Consider the following 11,216-nt stretch of genomic DNA (forward strand, 5'->3'; position numbering starts at 1 on the left):
AAAAAAAAAAAAAAAAAGAAAGAAAAAAGAAATCCGCATTCTTCAGTGGCCTGATGTTCCTAAAATGGGATGGCTGTACGTTAAGATCTCTGAGCTTACTGTGTACATCACTCTGCAAAGCTGCAAGTTGTTTAAGAAGAAATTTTGTCAATCTATATAGGTGCAAACTGCCTCCCTCCACCCTTTTCTTTGGAAAATAATCAAACTCCACAGAAAAATGGAAAGAGTAGTAAAACGCCTATATAACTTTCACCTAGATTCACCAGTTCTTAACATTTTGCTGCATTTGCCTCCTCCCTTTCTATACCCATTCACTTTTTTCGGAGGGTGAGGGGGAATTGAACCATTTTAAATTAAATTGGAGATATCATACTTTCATACATCACCCAGTATATCTTTCAAGAGCAAGGACATCCTTCTACAAAACCAAAATACTATTATTTGCCACGGATAAAATAATATTATTTAATATGTAGTTAATATTCAGATTTCCCTAAAATCTTAATAACTTCTGTAGTTTTGGCGAGGGGATCCAGAATCTAGTCAGTGATTATGCATTGCATTTAGTCATCATATTTAAGTCCTCTGTGTGCTGTAAGTTTCTCTGCTTTTTTTTTTTTTAATCTTTCATGACATTGACAGTTATGAGGACCCCAGGGGAGTTGTTTTGTAGAATGTCCTGTACATATGGATTCGTCTTTTTGCTCCCTCATTATAAGATTCTGATTTACAGTTTGGGAAGAATATGTATACAGACTTTTTTATCCATCTGCTTTTCATGCAGTTTCAAAATTTTAGACCTTCGTTTTCTTGTTTGTATGTTTTTGTTTTGTTTTTCCTGTTAATCTGTGGTTTGGTATAGGCTGTGAAGAATGACCCCTTACCTGGAGAATAGTAAAACTCCTTAGACTGCAGAAAATATCACTGTAATAATCTCTGGGAGAGGTAATCAGTTCCTCTGGAAACAAGCATAATATTTTTTAAAAAACATTCTTGGCAGAGTTCTCTGGATGACTTAATATATTTTGTAATCAAGGGCAAATTTTCTGCTCTTTAATTAAGTTCTGCTCCAGGATACAATCCAGGGAGCCACTTCTGCAAAACACTTGGCCAGGGCTTCCCTGGTGGCGCAGTGCTTGAGGGTCCGCCTGCCGATGCAGGGGACGCGGGTTCGTGCCCCGTTTCGGGAGGATCCCACATGCCGCGGAGCGGCTGGGCCCGTGAGCCATGGCCGCTGAGCCTGCGCGTCCGGAGCCTGTGCTCCGCAAATGGGAGAGGCCACAACAGTGAGAGGCCCGCATAACGCAAGGAAAAAAAAACAAACAAACAAAAAAAAACACTTGGCCAGCTCTTCTCCCATCCCGAAGCTGACCGCTTGCTTTTGAAATCCCAACACTGAATGCGCGTGCAGTTTGCAGCACCTGGTCCCTCCTGTGCCAGCGTGCTCAAATGCTTAGGTTATGTATATTTTGTGTGAAGTGAGTACAACACGGGGAGATGGCGTGCCTCAGATGCCAGAAGAGCTGTGCAAGCCTGCTGCTGAGGGCATGCTTCCTGTTTGTTGGGGCCTTGGGGAAGGAGACCTGGTGACACGGTAGCCTTTAGGCAGAGCTGCTTGGGATGTGCAGGAAGTGGTGCTGCAGGCTTTGTCGGTGGGGGCGTGGGAATCTGAGCCATTTCTCTGCAGACAGCTGTGTTTCAGAGTCTGGACAAGTTGCTGTTGAATTTTGCATGGGCTGCCAGGGTCAGTGTTTTCATGTTGATTTTGCTTATACTCTTGCTTTTCTTCCTCCTAAGTCATCCAGGCCCTTTCTGGAAGTGCTGCCGGACTTGGTATACGTTAGCTAAAGTGGAATACAGAGGTTTCATTCTAATATGTTTCTAATCCAACTTTCTTTTCCTTTCCCTCTGTAGATTTCGTGGAAGTATAATACTTTGTCATTATGAGATGTCGTCTCTCGGTACCTCCTTTGTGCAAATTAAATTTGATGACTTGCAGTTTTTCGAAAACTGCGGTGGAGGAAGTTTTGGGAGTGTCTATCGAGCCAAATGGATGTCACAGGACAAGGAGGTGGCTGTAAAGAAGCTACTCAAGATAGAGAAAGAGGTAAGGTCTTCTCCTGCTATCAGAAGGGGTCACGACAGCACTTACGTAAGCTTTTCAACCTAGAGTCAGAGGTCTCAGGCTGCCAGGGACCTAGCAGAGCCTTTGGGGTTGATCCATGAGGCCGTTTCCCAGTTTCCATTCTGGGAGCTCCATAAATAGCAATCAGTGCCACGTGTGCTGGGGGTTGAATTTTTACTCGGGGTCATCTGAACTGAGAGGATTTCTTTCCATGGCGTGAAAGACCAAATGTTCTCTGAGCTCTCGTCCAGGGGAGGTGAGCTTTCAGGCCTCCCCAGGCTTCAGGCTTTTCCCTGGGTCAGCCAAGAGGGGTCAGTAAAGAGTAGTGTGTAAAGTTTTCGTCCCCTTTCCATTTTCTGTCCATTAATTTGTGGTCCTCAGGAGTTGTCTTTTGAAAAAACAAAAAGCATTATTTTTCTACTGAAATATAAGCAATACCAGCTTCTTGCGTTTCACCTCTACTTGAAGCCCAAAGTGATGGAGTTTGTTTAATAAAGATGCTAGACAGAGAGCTGGCCTAGTTGTAAAATGGGAAAAAGGTCTTAACTTTCCGAGTCTGGGGTTTGTGCTGGTCCTAGTCAAGCCCAAAACTTATACACAGGCCCTTTTTCTTTCTTAGGAAAGTGACACATCATCCCCACATTCTGTTTGGTACCTAAACTCCACAATAAAGCTAGCTGTGGAACTGACCTGCAGGGCCTCAGGGCATTGATAACTTTTAATAGTTACCCTCTGGAGTTTGCTTTGGTCATTTCTATTTATGTCCTGTTTTGGCTTATTATTGTTCTTTTCAATATCTTTTTGAAGTGAACTTTTCCATAAACATCTTTTAATCTCCCTGAATGATTTCATTTTTTTCATTAACTGCTGCCAGTGAACCATAGCAATTGATTAGAGATGGAAACCCAAATGGAAAGCACGATGTGGCATTTCATCCCAGCACTGCTGTGTGACTGTGTAATCACCATCCGTGTTTCCGATTGTTGAAGCCAAGTCAAAAAGACTAAGATATCTCTGCCTTGGGGTATCTGTAGGTTGTGGAAAGCATTAAGAAGTGATAGCTTTTAAAGCCAATGTGTGCCCCAAACCGAAGGGCACCATGTAGCAAAAGTTTCCTTCCCCTCATTTCTTGATCGACGAATTTTTTAAATAGTAGACAAATAATAAAACCATATCTTACTCCGGACTTAAACTTAGTTTTTTTTATCTAGTGAACTCTTAAGCCCTTTACAGGCAAGCATTTTTGTACCCATTCTGTAGGTTGGGAAATAAGGCTTTGAGAAACATGTTAAGCTGCCCCAGTAGGGGCAGGTGAAATCCAGATCAGACCCCCTGTTCTCCAGTTTTTAACTCTGAAACCTCTAGTTGACCAGCTAAGAGCAGAAAATAAACCAGTTCCATCAAATTTATATTCAAAGAAGTGTATAAGTATGCTAATATTTTTAAGCATCATGCAACTTCAGTACAATGAACATGTTCTTGTGTGATTGTTGGATGTGAGAAAGACTTTGTGAGACATGAAATAGATTTTGATAGGAAGACAATAATTGCAACCCATTCACTCCACCCCCATCCATACCCAATACCTTTTTTTACTGTCTTTGACAAAGCCAAGAAAATGACATAGGAAAGCACAGGGGTGAAAACAGGAACTGGAAACTGCCAAATCCTGCTCTTGTGTAGATATTTAACCTGAGTATCATTCAGAATTGGAGTTGATTACAGTAAACTGCAGGAGCATACCTCATAAACTTCTAAGTAGGAAAAACAGAAACTCAGTTTCAGCTTTGGAACTTGATTTAATCAGTGACTGTCAGTGATAAAGAGACATGGTAAGTTATTGCAAAGCATCCCCACACTTACTGACCTAACATGCGTTTAAGATGTAAATAATTTTGGCTAGGGGCTGGCAGTTATTGGAAAGGAAATATCCATTTCTTATGTAAATGTTTGTTATACTTTATGAACTATGTATTGCCTTGGTGGCTAGATGTTTTCTCAGTGAAAAGATAAAGGTAATAAGCTCCGGATTTTTTCCAATTTATAGATTCAGTCCTGTGTCACTTGGTCATTTTTGCCAATGAATTTTAGAAGTGATGGAACGTTTACTAATATGTTGGTAGCTCGCTCATGGAACTCTTTAAGAATGACCTAAGGGCTTCCCTAGTGGCGCAGGGGTTGAGAGTCCGCCTGCCGATGCAGGGGACACGGGTTCGTGCCCCGGTCCGGGAAGATCCCACATGCTGCGGAGCGGCTAGGCCCGTGAGCCATGGCCGCTGAGCCTGCGCGTCGGGAGCCTGTGCTCCGCAACAGGAGAGGCCACAACAGTGAGAGGCCCGCGTACCGCAAAAGAAAATGCTTATGTGAGAGTATAGAGGAATGCTGTTTATTTTTGCTTTATTCGTAGACCTCTAGTTTAGTGAGTATGTGTTACTTTTCTGATTTAGAAAAAAAGAAAGAAAAATGGCATTTACTTAAAATCTTGGTAGTTCTTTAAAACTTAATTTTTTTTGATATTCATCCATTTGTTTTATTTTTTAGATTCCACATATAAGTGATAGCAACAGTATTTGATTTCTCTGACTTATTTCACTAAGCATAATACCCTCTAGGACCATCCATGTTGTTGCAAACGGCAAGATTTTCATTCTTTTTAATGGCTGAGTAGTATTCCATTGTGTACATATACCACATCTTCTTTATCCATTCATCTGTTGATGGACACTTAGGTTGCTTCCATATCTTGTAAAACTTCATTTTTAAAAAACTTTTACACCTAGTGAAAAACTACAAGGATAGTACCATGAACTCTATCATATCCTTCCCCTAGAATCATAACTAATTAACATTTTGTAACATTTGCTTTGTCTTTATATATTATTGATTTATACATATTCATACATATTTTAGTTTTTACTGAACATGAGAGTAAATTGCAGATGCTATGTTCCTTTATCCCTAAATACTTTAGCTTCTCCCAAGAACACAACTGTAATACAACTATCAAAACTTTTACCTATTGTACGAGTCTATTTTCAAATTTTGCCAATTGTCCCAGTAAAGGCTTTTTATGGCATTTTTTTCCCCAACCCAGGTTCCAGTCCAGGATCACATACTTCAGGGGGGTCCCCAACTTCCTGGATCTAATGCCTGATGGTCTGAGGTGGAGCTGATATAATAATGATAGAAATAAAGTGCACAATAAACATAGTGCGCTTGAATCATCCCGAAACGACCCACCACCACTCCCCCCCCACCTCCAGTATGTGGAAAAATTGTCTTCCACGAAACTGGTCCCTGGTGCCAGAAAGGTTGGGGACCGCTGACATACTGCATTTAGTGATATATCTACTTAGTCTGTTTTAATCTGTAACAGTTTCTCTGCCTTTCTTTGTCTTTTACACTTTGACATTTTTGAAGTGTGCTGGAAAGTTTTGTAGAAGGTCCCTCATTTGGACTTTATCTGATTTTCCCTCCCTCTTGCCTAGTTTAAAGTTATGTAGTTTTGGTAAGAATGTTATATAGGACATGTGCCCCTGGTGTGTCTTAATGGAAGACCTCCAATGTCAGTTTGTCCCATTATAGGTGATATTAATTTTGAACCCTTGATTAAGAGGGACTCAATATCTCCCCAGTAAAATACCTGTTTTCTCTTTGTAATTAATAATTAAGCTATTGGTAGATACTTTGAGGTTATGTAAATGTCTTCCCTCAACAAACACTACCCAATGTTTTTAGCATCCATTGACGATTCTTGTTCGAATCAAATATTATTGTGACAGTTACTGTGTAGGAAGCAAAAGGTTCTAGCATAAATGAGAGCCTTTCTTCCTTGTTTCCTTACTTTTCACTTATTCACTCATTCATTTATTTATTGCTTCACTGTAGACTTACGGATTCTTTTTCAAATTCAAAATGTTATAGTTCATTACAATCGTTATTCACTTTCATGCTTAAATTGTTCCCAATTTAGCAAGTAGGAGTCCCTTAAATTTGGCTCCTGTGTCTTTTTGATACTTCTTCATCATTTTTTTGGCCTTTTCATACTCCCTGGCACAAAAAGATGTTCCAGTTTCAGTTAGTTCCATTCCTGGAGTCAGGTATTTCTTCAGGAAGCCCTGATTCAGGGTACCTGATTTGGGAGTATGATATTCAGAAACCAAGATTTGGGTACTAGGTTTGCTTATTGTAGACTCTTTTAAAAAGAGCCTTTGTTCTTCTGGGAGAAAGAATGGTTATAGATAAATTTTATTTATGGGAGCATTTAATTAAAATTTTAATATACATCTGGATAGCTATGATCTGTGATACACTGCTGTTAGAAATGTAAATTGATACATGTTTCGGAGAAGAGTTTAGCAAAATATATTAAAATGTTTCCTTCCTTTGAGCCAGAAATTTTACTTCTAGGACTTTATCCTAAGGAAATAATCAGAGATATGCAGGAAGAAGGATATAATAAGTTGTTTGTCTCAAATAAATAATGAAGAATTAGAAACAACTCAAGTGTCCTACAACAAATTATCTTTTAAATTAGGCGACATCTTAACCACCCTCCCAAAAAGGTAACCATGAAAGATGACGGTTGTGTTAATTAACTTGATCTTGGGAATCCTTTCACAATATACGTATGTATATTGACATCATCATGTTGTATACTTTAAATATATTACAATTCTACTTGTCAATTATGCATCAATAAAGATGAAAAAAATTATGCTACATCTGTATAATGGAATTCCATTGCATTTGGAAGAATACTTAGAGCTAGGAAAATGCTCATAATATATTGCTAAGTGGTAAAAAAGTTACAAAATAAGGTATATAATATCATCCCAGGTGTCTGTGTGGTGTTTTTCTTTTTCTTATACTTTCTGTTGTTTTTCATAGTTTTCTATGATGATCTCATATTTCTTTTTTAAGAACATAACACTTTATTATGAAAATTTTCAAACATGAAGAAAAGTTGAAAGGGTAAATATGAACATCTGTATGTCTGCCATCTAGGATCTGTTATTAACATAAATACTTGCTTTATCACATGTATGTCTATGTATTCTTCCATCCATCAATCCATTTTGATGCATTGCAAGATGAGCTGCAGGTGTCAATAGTTTCCCCTTAAATACTTCAGCATGCATATCATTACCAGAGTTCATTATGCGTTTGCAGTTCTGTTTTCTTTTAAGGTAAAATTTACATACAATGAAATACACGTATCACTAAGTTTTGACAAATGTAAACACAGTGTAACCCATATATTTACAGGAAAAAAACTCAAAAAAGTCATAGCTCTGACCTTTGTCACTTTCTAAGGATGTTCAAGTGAATTAAGTTTTATAAACCTCTTTAGTATGTCACAAATCACAAATTTTTCAGTCTCAATATGTGCTTTAAAAATGTTTAATGTTTACTTCTACATTGCTTTCTCATAGCAGTGCTACAGGTTTTTCAGTGGTAATTTAGCTTGTTTTTGTTGGTTGCAGATTTACTTACAGAACACTATTTATTTTTGTTACAAAAAAAAGTTTTCAACAGGAAAAACATAGTATGGTCTTAAGGGCATATACCAAAGGTAAGAAAAGAAGCCATTATTGTATCTTTTTGGTAAATTCCAGATGAGCTGAGATCAAACCAAACTGCTTAGGCAGAAATTGAAGCAGGGAGTGGCGAGGGCAGAGGAAGACACTGTGGATCCCAGTGTCCTCTTTCCAACCACGTACCCAGAGGAGAGCAGTCCTCACACGAGTGGTTCATCATCTTCACAGCATGAACCAGGCATGTCTGTACCTGGTACTTTTTTCTGTCGGAGAGATGGAAACCTGCAAGCATTTGTGTTAACTTGAAATCTGTTAATATTTAACTGATAGTAGGAAACCGGATTTAAGTATGAGATATGAAGGAAACATGATTCCTTTTTATTTCCCCAAAAGAATGAAAAGGAAGCAGAATCCTCAAAACGTGAAATATGAGGCCCTTTCTTCAATTGCCTTGACTTCTGCAAGGCCCCACTCCCTTTTTTTTTTGCGATACGTGGGCCTCTCACTGTTGTGGCCTCTCCCGTTGCGGAGCACAGGCTCCGGACGCGCAGGCTCAGCGGCCATGGCTCACGGGCCCAGCTGCTCCGCGGCATGTGGGATCTTCCCGGACCGGGGCACGAACCCGTGTCCCCTGCATCGGCAGGCGGACTCTCAACCACTGCGCTACCAGGGAAGCCCCCCACTCCCTTTATTTAAAAAAATCTTTTTTCCTGCCAAATTTGATTGTTGTAGAAATGTTGAAAGCCAGATAAATTCAAGTTTCAAAACTTTCCCACAGTATAAATATTTATAGGTAAAGAGAGAAGATGAAAATATCAAAACTGATCATAAGAACAGGAACTCTCAGTAACTTTTTATATAAAGGGGGAGATACCTGTGTCAGATAGAAAATACAATCTTGAAATTGACACAGAGCTCAAAACTAAAAATAAGAGCTTTTATTATACAGACTTTATCAACATGACAGCAATTAGTGCTTCACTAGAAGACTAGTTAATGTTGTTGTCATTTTATTAACTCTTGAGAGACCCTTTTTCCTCTTCTTTGCAGTTCTGTAGCTGACTTTTTATTAAGGAATTATTGCCTTTGCTTTAACTGTAGGAATGTGAGTTACTATTGAAGGTAACCCCATGGAGAATTTTTCTGTCCGCAATCAGAATTTACCCATTCTGCAGTCTATTCTTTTAGGTCAGTGGTTCTCAAAGTGTGGCCCCTGGACCGGTAGCATCAAGCGTCACTTGGAAATTTGTTAGAAATGCAAATTATTGGGCCTCACCCCACCCCTACTGAGTCGGAAACTCTGGGGTGTGGGGCTTGGCAATCTGTGCTGTAACAGGCTTCCCAGGTGTTTCTGATGCTCACTGGCGCTTTAGGTTCTACCTAGCCAATCATGTCAAATACAGACGATCAGTATGTTGACTCCAGTTTGGAATTTCAGGTACTTAGTGAAACTGGTAGTGGAGAGATTGTTGTCGTTAGAGGCTTTCGAGACCCTTAAATTCACCGTGCTCAGGTGACCACCTGTGCGCAGGCCCCGCTTGGCAATGTCACTGGGCATAATGAACTCAAGGCAGACTTAGGAATGGCCCACAGACGGGAAACCTCAGGCAGGTGCCCTGAGAGATTCCAAACCTTTTCCACTGGGGTTCTCACCTGACTTTCCGGCTTTGTCTTTCATTTGCTGACCTGAAACCACCTTCCCTTCTTGCCCCCTCCCCAACCGGGTCCAGCTGTTCTTCCATCCTGCTTTCCCATTTCTGTAACCTTGTCCACATTCTTTCCTTCACCTGTAATACCTTTGTTCTCTGCCTGAGCAGGTCCTACACATTCTTCAGCTTTAATTTCTTCCTTCTCTGTGAAACGTTCTCAGATCACACAAGCATAATTTTTCTCTTTTTCTTTTGAATTTATTACCAGTTAGCACCCATACAACTAATTTGACATGTGATTAAAACTGCCTTGTGGCTCTAGAATTACTGTAAGGGCTAGCACTTAACTTTTCACATGAACATGCCACGTCTTCTCATCCGAAAAGTGGGGCTGATAACAATACCTCCATCACAGGGTCGTCGAGAGGATTAGAGAACTTAACACGTATAAAATATCTAGAAGAGTGCTTGACACAGAGGAAGGCTTGGGTGACTGTTAACTGTCGGTTATATCTTCACAACCATGCTCTAAGGTCAGGATAGCAGATAAGTGTCACGTTTTGTGAAAACTTCAATTTGTTGGTTCCTAGAACCTATGTTGAGAAGGGGTCAGAGGCCACATTTACAGTCTGCAGGAAAAATCCATGGCAAGGCTCAGCATGAATGCAGAAGGGCAAGCATGTATATGCAAGTGTATGCAGCATCCCTGGTGAGAACTCTCTGAGGGCAAGAACAGCCATTAGCCATTGCCTTTGTTGCCCATGCTGTCACCATCCTGGTCATCACTGTACCAAGTACAACTACCACTGTGAGCTGATCACTTGGTTAGGGGCTTTCCATCCTTGCCCTCTTCCTCGTCACAGTTGTGTTACAAGATTATAATCTCCATTTGATGGCTCAGAAATTAAGGCTCAGAGAGGTTAAGTAACCTGGCTAATATAAACAGCACTCTTCTTACCTGTCTCACATCACCTAGCACTGTGCCTTGCTCAGAGTCAAGTATTGGTTCTTGGGATCATATCGCTGTAGGTGTCCCTCTCATTCTCATCCAGGAAAGGTATCCTGTATGGATGTATCTACATTTTCTTCATTTACTCTCTTTGAGCTATGAAGAGGATAGAGCACACCTGTCTTCACTGTGTCAACTGTGTCACTGTACCACTTGCATTCAGCTACATAGTGGCTTCCCTGGTGGCAAAGTGGTTAAGAATCCATCTGCCAATGCAGGGCACACGGGTTCGAGCCCTGGTCCGGGAAGATCCCACATACTACAGAGCAACTAAGCCCGTGCACCACAACTACTGAGCCTGTGTTCTAGAGCCCGCGAGCCGTAACTGCTGAGTCTGTGTGCCACAACTACTGAAACCCGCGTGCGGAGCCCCTGCTCCGCAACAAAGAGTAGCCCCCACTCACCACAGCTAGAGAAAGCCCGTATGCAGCAGAGAAGACCCAACACAGCCAAAAATAAATAAAATAATTAAAAAAAAAATACTACAGCTACATAGTACTCTTAGTTATTGGTTTGATTTTTATAAATTCCTTTGCTTTTGTACCTTTTTTAGACTGGCATGCCATTTCCACTTAAGGAATTTTAAGCATTTTGCTATGCCATGCTTTGATTTTGTACTACATACATAAATCATCACTTTGAATTAGAGAATAAGCATTAAAATAATGAAATAATGGATCATTTTATTTGATCATTAATGTAGTCACCACTCCAAAGGTATATATATATAACAGCTATCCATCACTCAGCTCTTTTCTGTGAGGCATTTCTGTTACTGGGAGCTTATAAGACACCCCAAAGTGAACTGCTGTAAAGAGATAGAGAAGATTGGACAGGGACTTCCCTGGTGACGCAGTGGTTGAGAATCCGCCTGCCAGTGCAGGGAACACGGG

The 11,216-nt window shown here is 40.3% G+C and overlaps 1 protein-coding gene across 2 annotated transcripts in view; it reads left to right on the forward strand.

The window, feature by feature from the left end:
* Positions 1 to 11,216, forward strand: part of MAP3K20 (mitogen-activated protein kinase kinase kinase 20) — a 183,197-nt gene that overhangs the window by 10,282 nt on the left and 161,699 nt on the right. The window contains exon 2 of one of the 2 annotated variants that reach the window (XM_007458848.1): positions 1,915 to 2,107. In XM_007458848.1, coding sequence (XP_007458910.1) covers positions 1,949 to 2,107 — 159 coding nt within the window. In that variant the 5' untranslated portion in view covers positions 1,915 to 1,948. Of the gene's footprint in view, positions 1 to 1,914; positions 2,108 to 11,216 lie in introns of those variants that run through there. The other variant, XM_007458847.1, reaches the window with a different exon arrangement.

This window comes from Lipotes vexillifer, unplaced genomic scaffold, assembly GCF_000442215.2.
Source record: "Lipotes vexillifer unplaced genomic scaffold, Lipotes_vexillifer_v1.1 scaffold1306, whole genome shotgun sequence".
NCBI lineage: Eukaryota > Metazoa > Chordata > Mammalia > Artiodactyla > Lipotidae > Lipotes > Lipotes vexillifer.